General features: G+C 45.5%; 1 protein-coding gene across 2 annotated transcripts in view; it reads right to left on the reverse strand.

The window, feature by feature from the left end:
- UVRAG (UV radiation resistance associated) overlaps positions 1 to 23759 on the reverse strand; it is a 93888-nt gene extending 70129 nt beyond the window's left edge. For both annotated transcript variants that reach the window (XM_066990017.1, XM_066990018.1), the window contains exons 1-5: positions 23526 to 23759; positions 7426 to 7543; positions 6054 to 6088; positions 3648 to 3809; positions 1957 to 2031 (exon numbers count right to left, since the gene is read on the reverse strand). In XM_066990017.1, coding sequence (XP_066846118.1) covers positions 1957 to 2031; positions 3648 to 3809; positions 6054 to 6088; positions 7426 to 7543; positions 23526 to 23606 — 471 coding nt within the window. In that variant the 5' untranslated portion in view covers positions 23607 to 23759. The remainder of the gene's footprint in view (positions 1 to 1956; positions 2032 to 3647; positions 3810 to 6053; positions 6089 to 7425; positions 7544 to 23525) is intronic.
- Positions 23760 to 23970: the final 211 nt, after the last annotated feature.

Genomic DNA, 23970 nt, shown 5'->3' on the forward strand with positions numbered 1-23970 from the left:
ACAATTTCCTTGTTTTGGCCCTTAAGTGGTATTAATGAATAAAAAGGACATTTATAACCATAAAAACTTAGTTTCTCTATTAATAAAATGCACTTAATTGTAAGAATCCATAAGTCTAGTTTGGCTATTTAAATGGTAGCTCAAAGGATTATTAAATTAATTAGGCTTATTTGGAACAATGTGGGGAAAAAAATAAGCTAAGGGTACAATGCTATAACTTTATTCATAATGAGATGTGTAAGAACAGAGGACACATCCAACACTGACTGAAGCGTCTTTGTGTGCAGGGTTTTCATTAGACTTGCAAAATGGCATTTGTACACATCTATTTTCACAAGGCTTATTATGTGCCAGTGCAAGGAAACCCAAACTGCTATCCCATCTGCCTATTACATCAAGAATTTCAATATGAGGCTTATGTCTTGAACTATTATGAAGACCTAACCCCCCATCAAAAAAAAAAAATCCCAAGAAATCAGATAACACTGACACAGCCAAGCAGAAAAGTTATCACGTGCAGCTTCCACAGTGACAGAGCCACACACCTGAGACAGAAAATCCCTCCATACGGAAGGTTTCAGGTAGTGCTTTATACACAAGTCAGTATACCCACCAAAGTGAGGCTGTATAATATTTGGGATAACCAGCATCAATAATTAGGAAATTATAAAGCAAAAGAGATTAAGACAGAAGTACCCCTTAGGAACACAGAGCTTCTGAAGGTACAGGAAGAGTTAGCTTGTGCCAAGAAGTTTGGCTTGAACTGCAGACAAGTCACTTACATACAGGAGGTACATACTATACCAGAAGATATTTAGGTCGAGGAACTTACTAAAAGCAACCAGAAGCTCGAGAACAGGGTGACAAAATAAGTTACTAGCTCTTGCAGCTAGAATAAATTATAGGGAAGGACAGAAAAAAGAAGAGATGTGTTCTTCATGTGCTAGGACTGTACTTGCAACCTTGCTAAGAGCACATACAAGAACCAAAACGCACCTGGGAGCAAGGTTAAGGACAGCATTACCAACACTGAATACAAACCTGGATTACTAATACTAAAATCATGAAAACCTGGCATTGCATCCTGCTTCAGGAAAACTGAGTTAACAGCACCAGAAAGTAGAGCCCGAACTACATACCAGAGCATTTATATTTGAAGGATAACCTCCAAAATACCAAACACAATTTGGAGGCTTGCACATAGTCAGTTTTGCACAAGCAGCCACCTTGCCACTTGCTGCACTCTCCCCATTTAAGAACGGCTACCTGTGGGGTTGATTACCCCCACGAGACTGGACCTTGCTGGTTCCAGCACACGAAGAAACTGTGTCAAAAATCATTTTCTCTCCAGCCACAGACTCCTTACACAACCTACCCATAGGACAGAACTGCCACCTGCAACTTGGGATAAAAAAAGCTGTCAGCTGGACCATTTATATTAGGTAAGTTTAACCTTTTTCATCATCTATGTAGTAATCAGCACTGCTATAAAATAATTTGGCTGCATTCACTAGCTGGACAAACAAATATTACAGTGAAACGGTTGCAACAGGGCAAATAGCTTCAATTTAAGAGCTACAAATTCTGGTTTTAAGATCAATAACCACAACTTAATGTGGTTTTACATTCACCATGAAAATCAGTCTCAATAGCCCACCATTTTCAAGATGTTTTAAGTGTGAATGAAGTGTCTGCCTCAAGCAATGAAGTCTCAAAGCTTATTTGCAGTAATCGGGGTTTCTTTGGACTCAAAATGCTAAGCTCTAAGTCTTCCACGAGCAGCTCCAACTGTCCAGGCAACAGAAGTGAGATAACAGCTCTGTCATGTCAAAAAAACACTCCTCAAAACAAAGCATTTTAATGTTCTGAGAACTCGAGTGTGAAAATTTAAGTTTAGAAGCTGAATTTCAGCTTGTCACCAGCACTAACAAGCCAGAACAAATAAGAGATCCTCACCTTCTGTTCAAATGAAGCTCCATAATAACCATCATTGAGACCAAAAATAATCTCGTTTGGGTTTCTTGCATGTATCTATAAGAGAAGAAAAATCATTTTAAGGTCAGCTTACTATGGCTTTACACTCCAGATGAGCATAAACTGCTCTATTTGACTGATGGTCAAATACATTTTCTCAGCACCTGTAATTCCAGAAGCAGATGAAAAAGAGAAAAGTGAATTTAACCACGGAAAAAGCATTTGCTTTACAGCTTTAGTAACAGTCACTGATTATGTTCGGCCATTCTACCTTGAGATCAGAAACAGTGGCCAGAGCATCTTTCCTGTTGTTGCATTTCAAGCTATCAAAAAAAAAATAATTAAGAGACCAGCAAATTAATCAAAGAAGCCTCAAGAGTAACTGGCATTTATATGATATTAACCTAAAACAATACTCCGAAATAGGCTGTTGGGGTCATAATAGCTGTAATACTGAACACAAGTTTTGTGTTTAATGTTTTGCTGTTCATGTAAAGAACGTTATTTCAAATAAAAGCATGCACTAGAGAATATTCTTTAGGGAGCCATTTTTTCCCCCTCGAGTAAAACAAAGGGAATATTAGAAGACACTACACTGAGGGATACAGGGTCTGGCTGGGAGGGAATTTTCTTCTTCACAGTCCATATGGTGCTGTCTTTTAGATCCGTGACTAAAACGGCGCTGGTAACAGCAGTATTTCAGCTATTACTGAGCAGTGCTCACGCAGCATCAAGGCCACCTCTGTTTCCCACTCCACCCCTGCAGTTACTCACTGGGGGAGGCAGCAGCAGGTTGGGAGGGCGCAGCTGACCTGAAGTGACCAAAGGGAAGTTGTGTGCCACACAACATCACCCTCCCCCCCGAAATAAAAACTAGGGCTTAGTCTGTCCACAGCAGCTGTTGCTCAAGGACTGGCTGGGCATCAGTCTGTTGGTGGGAGGTGGTGAGTGACTACTTTTGCATCCCTTCTGTGTTGTTTTCCACTCTCCCTCTTCTCTTCTTGCTTCCACTCAAGCTCTCTTCATCTCAACCCACGAGTTTTTCCTCACTCTTGCTCTTCTGCTAGATCTCATCAATTAGTCAGTCCAGAAGTGCCCGTTGGAATTATAACATCCATGATTTAAAAAGGCACCATATTTTTGTGGTTTTATTATTTGTGTGATAGAGGTTTCTTTTAAGCCACTTTTACTGTAAACTTCACAATACAGAAAATGCTGTTCACCTCTTTCTAAAGGCTACTAGTAAGAGACAAACCAAACTTTTTATCAATTCTCTAAATCTTGTAAGGTAAACTCTTCAAAATGAAGGGTTTTGACCATGTCATTCCTATGAGAACGAACTGAAACTGTAAAACACACAAATATTAAGACCTGCGTTCATTTAGCTGTATGTACAATCACACTGCTGCTTTCTTGAATCAATTTCTGCATTGCAATTTAAAGCACCAAGTGCTAGCAGTATCATTTGGGAGGCTCAGTCAGCAATGGTTGCAAACTAAATAAACATTCAGCCAGTCAGAATTTAAAGCTCTGAAGTAAACTAACACAAATCTAGACGATAAGACTTTAAAGTTCACCCTTCAAATGTGTACATTTCCTTTCTTAGTATTCTATATTTATCTAGCTGTTTCATTTCTGTAAGTCAGAAGTAGAGAAGACCTGTTCCACATTACCTGCTGTCCCAAGTACTTTAAGCCATCTAGGTTGACCTTCCATTCGATCAAAAGCTGAAAGTGCTCCTTCTTGCCGCCCCAGATCCTCACAACGAAACACGAGACGGATGTATCAAGACGATCGGGCATTATTCCAAAGTCCAGACTCCTCCACGTTGGATTCTGGAGGTATTCAAAGGGGGATAAGAACAACTTCAGCTGAAAGCAGTCTTAACATCTAGGCACAATATCAGAATGTTGCAAGGCCCATGTCAAACACGGATTTTAAGAAAAAAAGACACCTAAACATCAGCCATTTCAGGGTTTACAAAGAGTCGAAACCAACAGCTGCTTCCTTATTTTGTTTTCAAGAGACAACTCCTATCTTAAATACTATATGCTGTAAAGTACTGCAGAAACTCCATGTGCTCTGCTGCCTTCTATTACAAGACACTGAAGAATTACTTCATTAATTGAGTATAGCCAAATCAAGAACTTTTAAAGTGGAAGTAACATTATTTTCCACATTATAATTTAGCTTCTGAAAACGAGGATATAGCTTTCATTGCAAAAGTTGAATTAAAACTCTGATCTATTCTCCCAATAATTAAGTTGGCATAATTTATCTACAGGTTTGTTCCCGTTCTCCTCCTCTTTGACTGATGCTGATGGCAATCCCCAAGTGATGCCACAAAGAGCTCCTCTTCATTGTGAGAGATCAAGCTTGCATCTCAGCACAAAGTAGCATATGTTAAGCTGAACGACGAACTTCCTCCTATTCCACTAGAACTCAGATTTGCAAACACGAAGCACTCCAAGAGCTGCCTCATGTCTGATAACATTTAAATAAGGATTTACAGAATCTGTTGTAATTGGCTCAAGCTACAACCAAAACCGAGTCAATCCAACACTGATAGTAGCAAGAGCCAGTTAGTAATTTTTGCACTTCCACAGGCCTTAAACCACAAGGTGTCCAAATACAGAAATAGAAAATATATATATTTTTATATATATACATATACACACACATATCCCTCTCTTGCTTGATTTCCTGGTCTCAAAAATGTCATCTCCTCCAAAACAAAAGCAGGAGCAAAGCTAGCCAGTAAGTTTCACAGAAGGAATAAACTTAAGGAAGCTTCCCTAAGGAAAAGAGATGTTTGGTAGCCACTCAAACAAGAACACCAGGTCTTTAATACCAGGCCCACAGGAGATGTATGGAATTTGCTCAGTGCTACACCTTTTACATAGATTTTTGTCATCCTGTTTCCTTCAATTAGATTTCCTTCTTGCTATTCATTTTCCTGATACGGAATAGGCAGAACTAAAAATCCGAAGGTCTCAAGAAATACAAGCTTGAGCAAGGAGCCTTGCAGATGCAGACAGCTTTTCCTCCATTCAGGAGGCTTTCGAAGCATTTATAGCCCAGTGTGCTATAACGGTGCAGTTCTACCTCGTTGATGCAGACATTAAAAAGACTTAGCAGGTTTTCAAACTGCCTTGCCCAACACTTGCAACATCCTACTCCCACAGAGACCTACCCCTTCTCAGTTGTAGTAAACTGTTCAGTTCTGGTCCTTCCACTGCTCTGAACTGGAGAATTTAGAAACTAAGATGTTTCCATATTCCGGTTTCTTAAAGCTATTAGCTCTGTAGAGAATATACATTTGTTTCTACGTGCAGGTAGATGTTCCTTACCGTTCACCTACATGACAAAAAAGATTTTCAAAGAATCTAGTGGTATATCCTACAGCACTGCCTGACTCTCCCTTTATTTGGGAGGATGTGCCTAGTGTTTCTGCTTCTACACCACGGCTGCTAAACTACACAACACTTCTAATGAATCTGTACACCCAGCAAATGGTATACAATCACCCTTGAATAAGCAAATTGCAGACATTTAAATAAAAGCAGCTGCTTCTGTTGCTAACACCAGAGAGAAGAGGAAGAAAAAAGATGAACTGTAAAAAGACCTTAGGCATGACACATTCAGTTTTCAGACACTGAAAGAATACTTCAGTGAGAGAAACACATTTACTGACACTAGTAAAAATTCAGCTAACGTTACTTTGCTTATTTGGCATTCTCAGCATTTAAAGTGTTGATATATTGTAAAGCTTAACCTCAACATTAATCAGTTTTCACATGAAAACGCGCTGCCTTTTGAGTGTTTAGTCCCAAATGCAGAGGTACCAACAAGTCATTGTTCCACAGCTGTATAAAACATGCATTTCTGCTATACAGTCACTCACTCTATTCCTACCCTTGTGAAAAGAACCTGAAAAGGAGGAGGAGAATGTGATGCTCCTAACAGAAATAGAGTAAAAATACGCATTTAATGGTTACAGTACTCAGCAGAGAAACCTATACACTGCAGCAAACACACAATTTCAAAAGGAGAGGTTTTCTTATATGAAAGTAACTTACCAGAGAATTCTTGATCACTTCACTCTTATAAAATTCTAAAGAAAAAAAAGTAAAAAATACCCTTAAATTAGTTTAAACACTGATACAAATCTTATTAGAAATTTAAAAAGCTAGAACAAGTAACACCAAAGAGAAATGCCAGTGGATCTAGGCCATCAGTAACATTCATAAGAAATACTTTTAGTCAAAACCTTATTTGAATTTTAAACTACTCACTGACACTTACTTATTAAAAGTCGTTATTTAAATTTAAAAGTTTCATCTTTATACCCAAGATGATCCTGAGGAATTCCTGTGCCTTTGGTTTCTGGGGAAAAAAAAACCTGCTCCAGCACTTTACAACATTTGGTTGCCATTTGTGACTAGTTTGTTACGTGACATCTTCCTGGAAGAGTGCAGGAGGGATAAGCTTAATTGCACTCCTTTCCTGAAGAGCAAGGGTGACCTGTTCCGGATGGTTAGAAAGTGAACAGCCAAATCACCTCACAGAGGTACAAAGAACCCTATATTTAAGTGGAAATAAGCAACTGCTGACACATGGACCTTGGCTCTCCCAGCCAAAAAGAGGTTAAAGTCTTTAGGTGGACAACTACAGGCTGACAACCACCCTTCAGATGCAGTAATCAATTACAGGTTTGACCAACCACCACAAGACAGTCCAAGCAGGAGGCTCACAAGTTACATATTCTGACAACAGCATCCTCAAAAAAGCAAGGTTCAACTGCTGGAAATAAAACTTAGAAGCAACAAAAGTCATTTGCAAAGCTCCAAGAATAGATCGTATCAAAAAAAAAAGCATAAAAATATGTTTTTAATAACATCTCTCCATAACGAAGAGCGATAGGCTGGAACGGAAAGCAAAGCATTAGAGAAAAATGAAATCTAACACTCCGTTATCAAAAGCAGCACAGATGACTGGATGCTTCTTGTCACTGGCTGATAATGCTATTTTCGTAAAACTTCGATAGTAGCAAGTACTGGTGTATGCTCTGTAAAATATCTGGTACCCACAGAGCAGAACGCGCTCTCCCACACAAAGCAACTCTTGCTCCAAAAGCTTTTGCTTTTCTGTGCGCTTGGAAGTTCCTAAGTTCCTTAAACTCCAATTTTTGGCTGGGGGAAAGGAGGGCAACAAAAATAGGTTTATCTAAGAAGCTCTACCAAAGCTGCCATCTGTTTTGCTTCCTTGCCTACCTACCCTGTAAGATTTTATGAGGCTCAGGAAACTAAAGAGCTCTTTCCCACCGTTAGCGTAGATTAAGCAAATAATGGCAGCAGGTTATCAAGGCAAAAAAAAAAAAAGGACAGAAAATTAGTAGCATAAGAATTCAAACAGTAACTGGCAAAAAAGTTGGCAAGAAGCCTGGTTTACCTTTGTATATCTTGGTGTTATCACACAGGTGAAGAGTGAAGTACGTATCCAGGAGGCGATAACCATTCTTATTGATAATGTTACGCGCTGCAATATTCCTAAGATGACGAAGTCGACGCTGAAAGCGAGAAAAAACATTCTTAGTGTAAGATTATTTATTTTTAAGTATTTTAATGATTTCCAAAGCATTGTCGTCACAAAAACACCAGATGCTCCACTTTTTTTTTTTTTGTTTTGGCAAAGAGCTAGTGCGAACATTAAGCATTCAGCAAAGCCATAATAAACTGTCTGGGCAAGCAACAACTATCCCCCATGAGCTCAGATTAAGCAATGCTGATATACAAAACAAGCTATTCTTCGTGTCCTGTACATAACTTTTACACAACACATCCAAATCACCTCAACTAGTAATTACTTCCCATCCATACGTGACACTAGTAGCACTGAACAGCAGCATTATCACCCAGGCGTTCTGCACATTTGAAACACTTTTTAAGTATTTCCAACACAAACTAGCAGATAAAGCCCCAACGTAATCCACCACCAAGTCCAGAGCCACATAAAATTGGCTGAACAAAGCTTCCTGAAGTCACAGCAATCCTGGAAACTGTTACAGCATCCTTAAATAAAAAACAAAGCACATCAGAAAGACGTATCCAGAAGTTCAGGGAAAAACCAAGGCACAGTCACACCCGAGATGTCTGTCAGCTTGGAGAAGTGAACCCTTCTCTTGGCTTCAATACAGTATGTCATTTCGAAAATTCTGGTCCACAAGTTCTTGACTTGAATGAACTAAAAACGTCACCAAAATCTTCACTTTTAGTGACCTCATCCAACTACAATACCACATTAGTTTGCTACAATACCGTATCTCGGGGGGTGGGAACACACATCACATTTCCTTCTCTCTTGGTACCAGAACAGCTCTCACAGCTGTGACCAAAATCCTGAGCTTGACAGCACACCGAGCCCTTCACCTTCAAATATAGATCCTTACCAGGTTATCGTTCATTTTAACTACTTAAAGCAATTCTGTAGGGTACTCTAGTATTTCTGAAATCATTGCTTAGCTTTGCATCTTGTTTCAGCTTTGGAAACCTGTGCGTGCATAGCACAGGCCCTCAGCAAGCTGCCACTTTGGCTACGTGAAGCTCCAAACCCTTCAGCATGATATTACAAAACCCTTCTCCCAAACCACCTCTCAAGCCTACCAATGTCTCTCTCCCCCACCTACCTCGGGGACGTGGACAAATGGCTCCCTGTCCTTTTGGGATGGCCACAAACCACCTACAAGCCTCAAACGACTGGTTTAGTATGTCCTTTTACCGCGTGCTTCCTTTCACAGCGTGCTTCTTTCCCCCCAAACCATGTTAATCTGCACGTCTGGACCCACCTTCAGAGAAACCCTCCTGCACCTGCCAAAAGAGGACTTGAAATGCTTGCAAAACCAAGAGACGGCAACTTGTCTGTCCACAGTTTGTCCTGGGTTTTTAACAAGGGCTGAGAGGCCAGCATCAGGTTTGGAATCACAACGTGACAGCCGAGGGGGCTGTTATCACAGGAAGGAAAACTAACGTAGGAGGACTATTACATCTCTGTTCACATGACAGACCCACAGCCACTGGTGAATAAGCTCCAGCCTCATTTCTGCAAAGTCTATTTACGACTTAGACTGTAAAAACAGGGCCTGAGACAGGATGCCAAGAAACATCACAGCACCACTGCTTCCTAGTATATACATGTAGTATAAAATTTAAAAAATAATAATCCTGCAAGCAGCTTAATTGCAAGACTACACAGTCTTTTGCGTTAGAAACTGGCATCAAGAATGTCAACTGGAAGAATAAGGTTCACTTAAAAATTATATGGACCCTGTACATTATTTCAGCTCTAACCTCAAAGCTGTGCAGTTCTCCTGCCCATTTCATAAGAGCAACTCTGATACCAAAGCACCCAAAGAGTGCAACTTTCTCTGGGTCCTTTTAGGATTGCAAGCTCATTGTGTGACTGGTTCAAGCAGTGTGTTACAACGAAGTTACCCTCAAGCGAAGTCAAACGAGTTTCTCCTCCTTTATTATATAGGATGGGGTTTCAAAAAAGCTCTCGAGCGTCATAACCTACACTTGCGTCTTGAAGACCTCAGCCAAGTTCTTATCTCCGTGTTGTGCGACTCAGTTGCGCCCTTCAAAGTCTGGAACGTATCCTAAAATCTGAAGCCTCACTCCTTCCAAACCAGTTGGGAGAGCATAAATCTGGGGCTGTGAGACCACAAGGGCTCAGGTCTCAACCCAGGGCAGGTAACGAGTGTCTATTTCAACCTCCCACTCGGCCACCGCTCTCCTCCTCCCTTCTGTCCCATCGCTTGCCCATTAGCCTACCTGGCAGGGAACAAGTTTCCAATTGTACAGACAATTTCCCTGTTTATTTTCCTCAGATCATGACGAGAGAGGGACTTGGATCCTGAAAATAGACTTCCCAGCTGCCACTACATCACTGATGCCACATCGGATTATTCAGATTCCCTCAGAGCTCTATGGAGGCAGCACTCGGAGCTAATTAACCTCTCCTGACCGAAGATAATTAGCTTTAGCCAGGAGACCATCAGCTACAGAGGCAAATCCATGAGACGAGTCAAACCGGCGCTAAAACCCTTCACAGCCTTGCAGCTGCCCTGCGACAGTGACCTTTATTTCCGAGGTGTTTTCAAATCTCTGCTAAGTTTTACCTCCCGTGTGTCTCGTTTCATTTTTTGCTTGAGACGTTAGAAGATGCGCAACAAAACCTCGCTGTGCCACAGCTCAGCTATCGCTGGCACTGGGCAGCTCACAACTCACCTGCTGCCAGCCCCGGGGCTTGCTCGTGCTGTCCTCTGGGCTCCTACCAGCACTGGTGCACTAAGGGAACGTGAAAGCCACCCACCTCTCCCCTTTGCTGGGTTCCTTTCACCAGAGCAGCTCCTCAATAAGGTTCACGGGGCGGCTACGCCAGCAGCTGCGCTGATGACAGAGGGGACGGGGCAGCAAGGAGCAGCCAAACGCCGACGGGACCGCTTCGACGACACCGCCGGCTTCAGCTACACGTGGGGCTACAGCCTGGTGTTTCACAAACCAAGGAAAAAGCAGTTCACAGCCAGGCACTGTGAAGCGCAGAAGCCAGTTTTTACAGAGATGTGACCTGTTACACCTCACCCTGAATACAACAGGTGTAAATAGTTCCTTTTTTATTGTCAAGTGAAACAGGAAAAAGTAGTCGTTTCTCATTAGATATACGTTTTAGCTATTTGTTCTGTTTACAAAAGTACCAAAAAAATCTTGGTCGCAACAAGGGATCGCTTACAGATGAGATTTTCTGCAACCATTCCAGAACAGCCCTTCCAAAAAGCCCAATTTAAAATCAAAACACCAGCACTAAAAATAAATGCATGCTTTGGCAACCTCCCGAGTCACAAAACTTGGAAGAGGCCAGCTGTGCCCACAAGCTGATTGCTCAGGATTTGCTTTCTTAAAATAAGATAAGCAAAATATGCAGATAAGGACAGATAATTCTCGCCACGAGCTCCTCAAACAGTTCACAGTCTATCAGCAACACAGCACCGAAGATCTCAGACACCACGAGAGGCATCTTAATAAGATCTTTCTGCAAAAATATTATTTTTCAGCAGAGCCCTGATTTAGCTAAGCTCTGACAGGCAGAAGTGACAGCATTAGAAAGGAAATTTAACTTCTTCAGCAGCTCTGGATTTGGCACGCGCAGCCTCGGTGACGGCGAGTCTGGATCCCTGCTCGGTGCGGTGGCAGAGCAGGTCTAACAGCTGATTTTAGGGTTTGTAACATGCAAGTTATTTTGATTGCCACAGTTGTCCTTGCCATTGAACTTCACAAGAAAGTTAATGAAGCAGTGAAATTGCACGGTAGGCCTTATTATCATTTGATTTAACTGCTAGTCGGAGTTGTAATTGAGCAGAAGCAGCTGCTACGTAGCGTCTCTACATTCACAGAGCCACAGAAAGGTTTGGGGTTGGAAGGGACCCTAAAGCCCACCTAATTCCACCCCCTTACCATGAACAGGGACATGTCCCCCGACCTCAGGCTGTCCCCAGCCCCACCCAGCCTGGCCTTGGGCACTGCCAGGGCTGGGGCACCCCCAGCTCCTCTGGGCAGCCTGGGCCAGGGCCTCAGCGCCCTCAGAGGGAAGAATTTCTTCCCAACGCCTCCCCGAAGCCTCCCCCCTGCCAGGCTCCAGCCGGTGCCCCTCGTCCTGTCCCCCCAGCCCTGACAAAGAGTCCCTCCCCAGCTTCCCTGCCCCCCCTGCAGGCCCTGGCAGGCCGCTGGCAGCTCTCCCCGGGGCCTTCTCTTCCCCAGGCCCACCACCCCCAGCTCTCTCAGCCTGTCCCCACAGCAGAGCTGCTCCAGCCCCTGAGCATCGTGTCATCAGCAAACCTGCTGTGGGTGCACTCGATCCCGCTGTCCACGTCACCACCAAAGATGTTAAACGGCACCGGTCCCAATACCGACCCCTGAGGAGCACCACTCACCACTGGTCTCCAGTTTCTTTAACCTACACGAAAGAAATTAGTTCTTCCTCCTACCTTGAAAGTAAGTGAACACAAACCAGTAAGAAACTCATGATCCCTTAGAAAATAAAAGATACAGACCAGGATCTTTTACATTGTTAGAGGTAAACATAGCTGCATGCTTGTAGCTTGTGATATCCCCAAAGATACATAGAGGGGCTGCTCAGGAAAGCTGTCAAAAAATCCCAAGAGCAGACCTGCCATCAGGTTTCACCTCTCCCCTTCGCAGAGCCACAGATGTGGCTTCCTACAGTTCAAAAGCAGCCTCCAGAGCTGCTACAAAGCGGGACTTTCCATGCACTTTTCCATCCTCTCAAAAGTCAGGGGGTCTCTCTTTATTTAAGGAAAGCACTCCGTTTTCATCATTCTGAAGAACTATTATCAGCTGTTTAATGTATCTGCTGTTCCCATTCAACGACCTTCCGGGAATCCTTCCAGATTTACCGCAGGCCATAAACAAGTCAGGCTGCTACAGAATAAAGCATTTTGACCAACATCCTCGTTAATACTCTGCTTTTTCACCAGATAATCCCACAATTCTTCAGCCTACCAAGTCTTCTGAGCTTTAAAGGCCTGAAAACACCCAGTCCTTTATTGCTTCACTTCCCTCCACACACAGATACCACGATCCTTAAGCACCTAAAAGACCACCCCAAACATCCAGCTGTTTGTCCCCCATCCCTCAGCGTTTTCTTGTGGGTTTGTGCCGTTTCATGGTGAGGGTCAGAGAACACAGCCAAGGTAAAATGAGCAAAAAAAGAGTTAGTTTTAAACTGGAGCATGTTCCTCCAATTCAGCTCACCACAGATGTAACCACCACAAAAGCGGTGAACAGCGGGCGGGAGGAGAGGAAGGATAACTTTTTTTTTTAAAAAAATTCAGCAGCTGCAAGTGATCCAGACACCATGCTCTGCTTCCCTTTGGGCTTGAGGAGCTGAAACAATAAGGCTAATCCAACAAAAAGACAAGCGAATATGTCTAAAAATCCAGTACCATGAACTAAATCCCTGCAGAAATGGGGGAGAAGGCAGCAGAGAAGAGGGACAGAGTCAAAAGACAGAGGGGCTGTGCGCTGCTGTAGCCTGAACTCAGCTGCTCACGGAGCAGTGACTACCTATAACCGCCTCAAGCATTCCTGGCATTTCATAATTATTTGTTCAAGGTCACACAATGGGTAGCAAAAACAAGAACGCAGAGTTCCGACTCCTGTCCTGTCCGCGCCACTTTATTATTCTCTCGCAAGAATCCAGCGACCCCAGAAGAAAACACAACTCTATCCGGGCTGGATGAGAACGCAGTCAGACAGTTTGCTATCTCTGCTGCTGACCTACCACGCCACCAGCCACGAACTGGGAAGCTCAGATGATAAATTTGAGCAACAGCAAAGCCCATTCTTCCTCACACGAAGCCTACCGTTTTTATTAGCACTGGGATGAGCTGCTGGGAAAAGGGGGAGGCTTTGCTGGTCTTTATCCCTCACCTCCCTCCTACTGCCCTCTCTCACATCGACTCTTTCAGCAAACCTGCTCACCAGTTCCTGCCCTTGCAGCAGGTTCCAGTCCTTGCAGCAACAGCTGCAAACTCCTCCAGATGTTAAAGGGATGTCAGCATCCTGCTGCACCCATGCTCCTGAGCAGGATTCACAAGTTGTTGGAACAGTCTGACTGTTAAGGGACCCAGTAAATGTGAACACATCGTCCTGAAGGAAGTTTAAATTTGGCCAGGAAGAATTTTTCCAATCCAGCCATGGGTTTATAAAAGTCATCCTCGGGGCCCCTCCATCTTGATGCTATCAAATAATTCCCGGTGACACCCCACATAACCCATATCACAGGCAAGGCATCGTACAAGCTCAATTTAGCCTCTCTTATTCAAGAAAGAGCCAGTAGATGGGGGAGGACGAGGGGGCACAACCTTGCCTTCCCTCACAGTGTAAACACACGGGTGAAACCAGTGTGACAAGGCTGGAAACCATCCTGAACAAGCAAAGCCTAAACTTACAGAAATGACTTAAGGAGCACAGCGTTGCCAAAAGCAACTCAGCACTGGGGGTTCTCCCAGCGGCCTGCTTACCTGAAAAGCAATCCATTTTTCTCCAGAAGTTATATTATAAAAGACTTTCAACAGGGGCTACAGCTTCAGCACCAATTCTGCTTATTTAGCCACAAACAGGGTGCCCTACCTGTAAGAATTTTTAACTCAAACACCAAGACGTAGTCTTTGCCTTTAGACACTCTCTCCGGTTTTCAGACTGTTGCCTTTCTTTAAAAGAAATATTCCGTGAATTCTTTCCAGGCCAGGATCAAGCCTGACCTCTGCACAAGCTGCTACACATTCCCGTTTCCCCTGGCTTTCTTAAGAGTTTCCTAGCTCGCATGCTTGATGACCCGCAGTGACTCTGGAAGAATTTAAGCAAAATCCTTCCAGCTATTTTAGCATTAAACCAGGGTGCAAAGATTAGTTCGTAACAGAAATGTCACTGCAGCAAATCTCATTATTTCAAACTCAACAGAACTGAGCTTTTCAGATCAGCTGTGTGGGTCTGAACACTTGCGTGGCTCTCAGTAGTCATTTTTTTTGTTTCCCTTAAAGCATAAAAGCTTGAGTTATAAAAAGTTTATCAAAACATGAACTGTATTTAGCCAACATGAGCATTATTTGTCATCACAGCACCTTGATATTACAACATTCTGATTCCCCAGATTTTCACCATCTACCTGCTTTCACTTATGTGTACCAGTGTGAATACTGAGCAGCAGCCGTGTGACCTGAGTACTCGGCAGACAAATGGTAGACACGAATTCATACAGCATTCAATTTTAGATAAATTTTCAGGCCTCCCAGAAGGGCTGGCCTAGCTTGCTGCAGTAGGCAAAGCCTTCAAGAGCAAAGCATTTCAGCTGCATGGCTACTTAAAACCCCTGCTTACGGTACTCGAGGAACAACAAGAAGTTGTCTTCTGATTTGCACACTCGCTGGGAAGATTTGTGGAGTTTCGCAATGAAACATTCACTTTCCACAGTTCATCTTCTGACAGCTCTGAGTCAAGAGAACCAAACACGACTTTGGGTCTATTTCAGAAGCAAAGCAGAAGCGTTTGCTATTCAGTTCTGTAGGCCAAACCATAAGGAATTTGGGGAATTCTATTTTAAATGTCATTCCGGGATGCACTTGGAGGCGACGAGGCCCTCACACAACCATCATAGGTCAGCAAGCCATTTGCTGATCTCCCTGTAATTGCACCCCCTTCGTATCTCAGTCTCCTTGTGACAAACGATGGGATCCAACAGCGGTTTAGTAACTTCTTTGCCCTTTTAAACACTTAATTTCCTTCCGGCAACTGCCTTTTATACCTGTATGAGTAACACCTGAGGCCCGCACCAGTTCAAAGACACTGTAGGACTGTAGCTGCATTTTTCCTGTGAAGATACATTGTGCATACAGACAACTCTTCTCTCACATTCCTCAAGATGTGATGGAAGGAACGAGATGCGCTGGCTCTGTGCAGTGCTATTTACCTAAACTAAATAAGCACAAGACAAGACTGCTTTCATCATGGGCTCAACATTTTCACAGCTGTTTAATTGTGGATTCTAGTTTACAGTTCCTTAAATGAAGGTGCTTCCTTTTTTTTTTTTTTTAAAAACCACTTACAGACATCTGAAAGACTTTTGAAGGGTCTGAAACCCCTGAAACTCTCATTTGAGCGTGCTGAGACTCACTGGTTTCCACTCACCCACCTCTGCAACAGCTCCTCCTGTCCCTGCGCTGGGAAGCTCAACACGAGCGGTCAGCACATTAAAGATGCTGTCCAAAAGAGTCTTCCCCTGCTGATTCAGGGAGAACACAAAGGAGGAACGATAAGGAAATAAGGCTCTGTATTTGACACGGCATATGTAGACACAGATGGAGAAAAATTGTTCTTGGAAAGCAAAGGAGCCCTTCACGATCTCAGCAAAACATGGCAGTCTGTGGCACAACCTACGCCTCTAATGGCAATTAAAACAGCAACGGCAGTATCAGAAAACAATCAGGGGGGCTGACTGCAGAATGGCTACGTATTACTTTTCAAAGAAACTAAGCCCTCTGGTCCTTTCTCCCCTGCATCCTCTCTCCCAGAGAGGACTACAAAGACCTTTCCTCACTATTTAATGACTTTACCCTGGGGAGCACCTCAGAAACCAAGTTCTACCTCAGAGCGAGGGGGTGAGCAGCCAGCGGCCATGCAGGAGAAAGAAGCTTCCTTTTTGTACACCATTATCTCACGCAGAAAATCCACGTCACTTTCCTAGAGCTCAAAACCAAGGAGACAACCAAGAACAAGACGGAAACGCAGTGCAGGCTCACTGTTCACACTCTTCATGGGTCCTCTGCATCTTCATCCTTCTTCCCACGTCCCAAATCAATCCGTGCTCGTCGCTGCAGAAAGAGCCTCTTATTTAAAAGGTGAGGTAGGGACAGGGACAGAAGGCATGGCTGTTCAGCCTCAGGATACAAAGAGGATGGTTAGGTGCGACAAAAAACACACAACTCACTTAAATGTAATGTTAACGGGAAGGATTCGATACCAAAATCCTAAGGCCACTCGGAGGCTTAGGCAAATCAAGCTCCGTCTCTGTATTATTTCAACAGCTGTGTTTGGTTGTGGTCACCACAACAGCAACAGCCCAAGCAAGCTGGCAAACAACCCAACTCCAAAGAGCAAGAACTCCCGGTGTGCAAGAAAATATTGCTCTGAACTGAGGCTGAGAAAATCCTACAGGCACTGACCCCACTGGCCAGACAAAGTCCCTCTTGCTAGGTGCTTATTTAAGGTACAAATAACAAGGGATTACACGCATACAATACTCCCATCTTAAACAAATACCTTTAAGCAGCAGCTAAAAAGACCGCTGCTCCTTATTGGAGTTTGCCTAAATAAATATTTACTCCCTCGCAAGAGGAGAGACCAAACCCAGAACTGCTTCTTTGATGCAAGAAGGGAACCCTACCACGGGGTAGCAGAGAGAAGAGGCACAAGCCTCACCTCCCTAACGATGCTCTGTAATAGTCTGGAGAAATCTCAAGCCTTTAACCTCACCTCGGGCAGCACAGCATTCACCCACAGGAGCTGCGGGAACGAGCCGGGTATTCCAGAGGAGAACACGATGCTCAGAAGGATGACCCAAAAATTACACACGGCCTGATGGAGTCGAGCATCAACAAAACCAAAGCAAAGGCCTGTCTGACCCTAAAGAACCGCCTAATTTCAGGCATGCAACACGTTACACAAGGAACAGCACGTGCTGATTAATAACAACCTGAAGCTTATTAATGTTTATGATCTTAGAGGATGACAAACCGAGGGCAGAGCAGTAAGCCTCTCTTTATAAATATGGAGTGAATCTTTATCAACTATCAAGACCTTTCCTTCACACGGTTAAGAATATTTTCTGACAGCCCCCCCCCTCCATATCTCCTAAATAAAGCATCAAATCTGATTTACTACAGCTGACAGAGCAGCCTCCTACAGATCATATTTAGAGATCAGTCTACAAAACACACTCGCATTCCTAAGGGGGGGAAAAAAGTACATTATACAAAGCAAAAAATCTAACCCCAGATTAACAGGCAGACCTACCCCAGATTAACCACAACTTTAGGGCTACAGTTCCAGTTTCACAGCAGCTACTTCCTCCTGACTGGCATCTGTCTCTGCCAAGTGCTAGACCTTGATGCAGCTGGAGAAAGCAGCGTGTGTGATCACTAGGTCAGCGCTCCCACGTTGGTGTTTTACTGGAGGGTTTCTTCCCTCCCCGCTCCACGTTTGAAGACCACGTGTGTCAGAGAGAAGTGAAAGCAGCATTCAAATGCACCACTTTCCATCTGCCTTTCAGATTTCCCCCAGTACACTTCGTAGGAAAGAGGAAGTCAAATATTTAAGAGTCAGATTTGTTTTCGTATTACTCACTGGAATATGTAACAATAGCTACATAAAGCAGCCTCCAGAAGAGATGCTTTTTGCATACTGTTTTCGCTGCAGAGCTGGTACGTGTGCAGCCACAGGCCCAAAGAGCAGGTTTCTTCACTTCTCCCACACACAACGCCTCGCAAACTCAGCTGCCAACACCTTCAATCACCCGTCTATGCCACGGTGCCCACATTATTTATGAGCTGCGTGCATCTTTAAAGAAAGTAATTTGGAAATTTTCAGCTCGTTCTAATTTACCTCATGTTGCTTTACCTCAACTCGCTTTGATCGCTTCAAATATCAAAAGCATGTACGTACCTGAGGTATTTAATTACCCTGGATCGTCGCTTCCGACTGCTAAAAATAAGCTGGGATTTACTATCAAAAGCCAGAAATGCTTTCAGTCAAGACCTACTTGTGTTCCTGGAAAGTTCTTTCCACCTCTTCCTTTACAGTTCACTTTGCTTGTGACTTCCATTCCCTTGTGTCCTGGCTTCACACAGCTCAGTAACACGTTTCTGAGGTATTTACGTCAAGCTCACCCAACTGCTAGAGACTCCAAAAGCTCCAAGACTCCTCGACGTTTAGCATACATTACTCAAATGTAGCTCAACGGGAAGTTTCTTGTACAACTACCCACTTCTTTACAGTAAGAACCACGAAGAAAGAATATAAACCCCAAAAGAACCTTCACAGTCCAAGTTCAATCCCTTTCCATCCCAGGCAAGTTATGGAAGAGAAATCTTACGGTGTGGTTTCACACTCAAAGATTTCTGCGGGACTTCCTTCCTACCACTAGGTATTTGCTACAGAGCCTTGTTTGGCTGACTGAAGTTTTTCGATTCCTCAATCTGGTTTTCATCTTCGGTAGTCAAAGCAAAGGACTTTTCCCTGCCAAAAATGTTTAGGACAGGGATAACCAATTGCTTGAGCAATGCTGGGATAATAGAAAATACAACCTGGCCACACGATGGTTTTACCCAACTACTGGAAATACCCAACATGCCTTCCGTGAAACTGGCCCACATCTAGTCTGACAAGTCCTTATCAGCACTGGGTATAAACAAAGGTGATGCTCTGCGCTTTGCTGGAGCTCAGAGAGCAAGTGAGCCATGCGAGGCTCCACAAGGAACCAGTCCAGGCCCCATCTCTACCCTCTGCCCATGCAATGCGAGCTAGGCTGCTCCCAGAGTTAAGCTGGTACTGAAGCCACCAGAGTTATATTTACCAAGCACTGCTCTTGGACTCTTAAAAAAAACATCAAATTCCAACTGGTTCTTTATGAATCCCAGTCTGAAAGTGAGTGAAGGCTACAGAACGTCCCTGTGAAGTTTCACTAAACGTTTGCTCTGCCTGAACACCTGCTTCTGACCTTTGGGGCTGAAAACTCTTCGCTGCTCCATTGCACAGAAACTTTCATCACCTGACAGAAGATGGCTACGAGCTAAAAGGCACAGAAGATGCTGGGTCACCCGATTTTGCCCTGACAACGTTCATGGCTACGCGCAGTGACACAGCTCACCCTTTCCCTTCTTACCACCGCGTCCACGTTCACTGCAGCACTTTCAGCTCCCCCAAACCCACCCTCCTGTGCAACACATCCAAAGCGTTTGAGTCACTCACCTTTGAAACCCACCTAGGACGTAAGCACAACAGGGCACACTGAAACACAGTTTTCCAGCACTAAGCTGGAATTAAAAACTCTGTCAGAAGAAAATTAACTCAGAATACAGCTCCTAGTGCATCCCTTAGTATCTACAACAGCTGGCTTTTTTTCCCTGTCCATTACCCAGAGAGCAGAACTCTTTTCTGCAAGAAGTTATCAATAATAGGGGTCCAAGAGCTGAACAACTCGCTGGGAAAGAAGCAGATCTCGCTACTAGAGATGGAAGCGCTACTTGGTCCCATTACAGGCACAAAATGCCTTATGTACAGTCTAAGCATCACATGTCATTTTCTCCAATAATTTGGAAGTAATTCACAGATGATTTCCAGAAGAAAGCCTCTTACGGCTGCTCAGTCAGACCTGGGAACTTCACGACAGGAGCAGCCCAAACTTTTTACCTCATAGCTTGCTGATAGTCAAGCAGCTGATGAGCTTTTTCTTTTTTTTTCCCCCCCTGCGGCTGGTGCAGAGTGAAACTGCTCGGGGATGAGCTGTGAAGCATCACTTCAGAAGTGACATTTCATCCCAGGCAGAGAGGCAGTAAGCTGCTGCACGTCTGACTTGGCGCTCACCTGTTACCCTGAAATCCACGCTGGGTTTTGTTTGCCTCCCCCCATCGTAATTCACCTTGTTCACAATAAAGTAGCAAAGCTGGAATCAATAGCAAAAGTTTATCGGTTTCAGCATGAAGGAGAAATTTAAGTGCTGGAAGCACTGGTGCTGAAGTCCACGCAGACTGCTCTAGCAAGCTCCTGCCTCTAGCCAACCACACACGGTATCTGTTTTGGTCAGCAATTAACACAGTAACATCCAACAGATCATTTGACTGCAGCGTGACCGGCCGCTCTACGATAAAGACTGCATTTTTTGTCCAAGTTCTTCCACCTAGATTGTAAGTCCGAAAGGTCTGAGTCCCCCCCATTCCTTTGAACTGCTTATAAAGACAGGACTGAAAAGTTTCTTCTAAGCTTTTACAAACACGTAAGAAGTTATCACAACGCTCCTGGCTTTCTTGCATCAAGCAGCCGGGAAGAGATAACGCTAAAGAATTCCTGCTTTCAAGTGCAGTTGTTTCAAGACACTTTTTCAGTTGCTAGACTCGCTCTTCCAGGAGGAGAAAAAAAAAAGGACATCATGGAACAATTAAGGACACAAATTGGAATTATGCTTAACCAGATGCATTTCTTTACAGCTCCACCACCTATTTCTCCCATTTAAAAGGTAGAAAAAAAGCAAAATGCACTCTTAAGCCAGGTCATCCTGCCTCTGATCAACGTGAATTTCACAGGTAGTATTAAATCTAAACTGAAATCACACCCTCGGTCATTAAAAGCACTCACCTCAAGTTCACAAGTTTGAGAATTTACTCTTTAGAGAGATTTATAACCATGACCTCGACCACCTCACATCCATCCCTATATTCCAAAAATGCAGCACCAGGTGTTCTGCAGAAAGCTGCCTACTGAAACAAATCGCTGGGTCACGTTCCGTGCTAGCAGGTAGCAAACATTACCTTGCGTTACGCAGCACCCGCTCGGATCAGACACATTTTTTACATTATTCAGGTGGAGCACTAAACTGCAGTGACTTTTCCACTCGATTTCTCGTTTCTGCAGTAAAACACCTGCAGGGAGACAGCCCCTTGAAGGTATTTTGCAGTTCAGTAAGAGACTTCTAAGCTCAGGTAACAAATCATCCTCTTTCGCTGTATTATCTGCATATGAGATGGCAGCTTCAGAGCTTCTTGATTCAATGGCAAGCTCTGGTACAAAACACAGACACACAGGCAGAGCACACAGCAAAACAACACTTCAGACTGTTGCAGGCTTCTGCTTGCTACAATTAACATCTCTGCAGCATCTCCACGAGCATCCTACAGAACTCAAACTAAATATTTACTTGACTGGAACAGCCTCTAATTGATGATTCAGTTTCTGTTCCTACAAACTCCTACAAAAGTTTCTACTCCCAGAGGAGGAAAAAAAAAATAAAAGGATTGTTTTGGTCTCACTTTCACAAATGAATTCCAGTGACTAATACTAAGGCTTCTCCCTGCAGCGTTCACTCGGTTCTTGCACAAGCCTGGGAAAGAATAAAACCAGAAATTTAGCAGGCAGAAGGCAGTACTTGATCCCCTGAACGACGCTCAGCACCCTGTAAAGTTCATCCAAAAGAGAGCTTGTGTTTATCTTCGTTAACACGGAACAGGCCCGCGTTTTAGAGTAAGCAGTTGCTCTCAAATCAGGGTCAGTACTCGCGCTGCTCCTGCGGCCGAGAGCCATCTCCATCCTTCCTCTGCCCCTGAGTGAAGGCCTGGTAAATCGGTCTCACCCCAGGAGCGGTTACGGCCTCATTTCCAGCTGCCATCTATCGATTTTTTTCCTCTAGCAATGCTTCGTTTTCACACCTGGAAGCACCCAGCTGAAGCAGCTCAGACCACGCGCCGCCAACGGCGCAGGGGCAGCGAACCAAAACTTCCAGGGCGCGCTTCCCTAGCACAGAATTTCTGAAGAAAAGCAAAGGCATGCTAAGTCACTATCCCCCCCCCCTCCAGCACTGCTGTCGAAGCTGACTGGAACCAAAAGGCACAGCACGCAGGAGGGGAAAGGGCACAGGCCGATACAGATTGCTAAACCCTCGAGCAGAGCCTAGGCTACCTCACTTAACCTCGCCTCCTAACGCTGTCCGAAATTAAAGCGCTCGGCTCAGTGGGACGGCTGCCCAGGAAACCCAAAGCCGAGGATCAGCAAACAGGAAAAACAGAGTTAGGCGAAGGAAGGATGTGCTGGGGAGGGGACTTCTCACTCCTCTCCAGAATACGTCCCGCAGTCAGCCCTCCCACCCCTCCCTTCACCTCGAGGCACCCCAGGCACCTAAGGGAGAATCCCATTTTCACCTCAAGGGATCCCCACACCCCAGAGACCCCTCTTCACCTCAAGGGACCCCCACGCCTAATGGGGACCCCTTTTACCTCAAGGGACCTCCACGTCCCAAGATGCCCCCACAACTCAGGGGAACCCCCTTCACCCCGAGACACCCCCACACCCCAGGGAGCCCCCCTTTACCTCAAGAAACCCCCACACCTTAGGGGAGCCCCTCTTCACCTCAGGGAACCCCCCTTCCCCTCAAGGGACCCCCACATCCCAGGAGAATGCCCCCCTTCACCTCAGAGCTCCCCCATGCCCCATGGAGCCCCCTCTTCACCTAAACACACCCCCAAATCCCAGGGAACCCCCCATTTCACCTCAAAACACCCCACACCTCAGGAGAGCCCCCCTTTCACCTCAGGAGAACCCCCCTCCTTCACCTCAGGGCTCCCTCACATGCCATGGAGCCCTGCCTTCACCTCAAGAGACCCCCCCAAACCCCAGGGACCCCCCCCTTTTCACCTCAAGTCACCCCCGTAACCCATGGAGCTCCCTCTTCACCTCAACACACCCCCAAATCACAGGGACTTCCCTGTTTTCACCTCAGAGCACCCCACACCTCAGGAGAGCCCCCCTTTCACCTCAGGGAGCCCCCCAAATCCCAGGAACCCCCCTATTTCACCTCAAAACACCCCCACACCTCAGGGGAGCTTTTTTTTCACCTCAGGAAACCCCCTTTCACCTCAGGGGAGCCCCCAAACCCAAGGGACTCCCCCCTTTCACCTCAGGAAACCCCCCCTTCACCTCAACACACCCCCAAACCCCAGGGACCCCCCCCCCCCCATTTCACCTCAGAACACCCCACACCTCAGAAGAGCCCCCCCTTCACCTCTGGAAACCCCCCTCTCACCTCAGGGGAGCCCCCAAACCCCAGGGACTCCCCCCTTTCACCTCAGGGAGCCCCACTTTCACCTCAGAGCACCCCCCCTTCACCTCAGAGCACCCCCACCCCTCACGGATCCCCCCGGCCCGTCCCGGCCGTACCTGCTGCGAGGGCAGCTCCACATGCAAGGCCCGGCTGGCGGAGCCCGGGGGCAGGGCGGCGGGGCCGGCGGCCGAGCTCATCCTGGGTGCGGCGGGGCAGCGGCCGGCCGCCGGCTGCGCATGGACCCGGCGGGCCGCCCCCGAGCCGCCCCCCCCCGCGCCGCCGCCGGGCACTAAGGGGTTAATGGCGGCGGCGGCACCGACCCGCGCCGCTCGCTACGGAGCCATATTACCGCAGTGCCGGGGGGCGGGGCGAGGGGCGGGGCTTCTCGAGCCGCGCGCCCGCTCATTGGTCGGAGATTCACGGAGGCGGGAGGACGGGCGGGTTATTGAGGTGCTATAGGTTGAGGGCTGTGTCAATCTGCTCCGCGCTCCGGCCGCCTCTGTCAAACCGTTGGAAAAGGGAGCCCGGAGCTGATTGGCGCGCTGGCTTCCGGAAGGCGGG

Source organism: Anser cygnoides, chromosome 1 (assembly GCF_040182565.1).
Source record: "Anser cygnoides isolate HZ-2024a breed goose chromosome 1, Taihu_goose_T2T_genome, whole genome shotgun sequence".
Taxonomy (NCBI): Eukaryota; Metazoa; Chordata; class Aves; order Anseriformes; family Anatidae; genus Anser; species Anser cygnoides.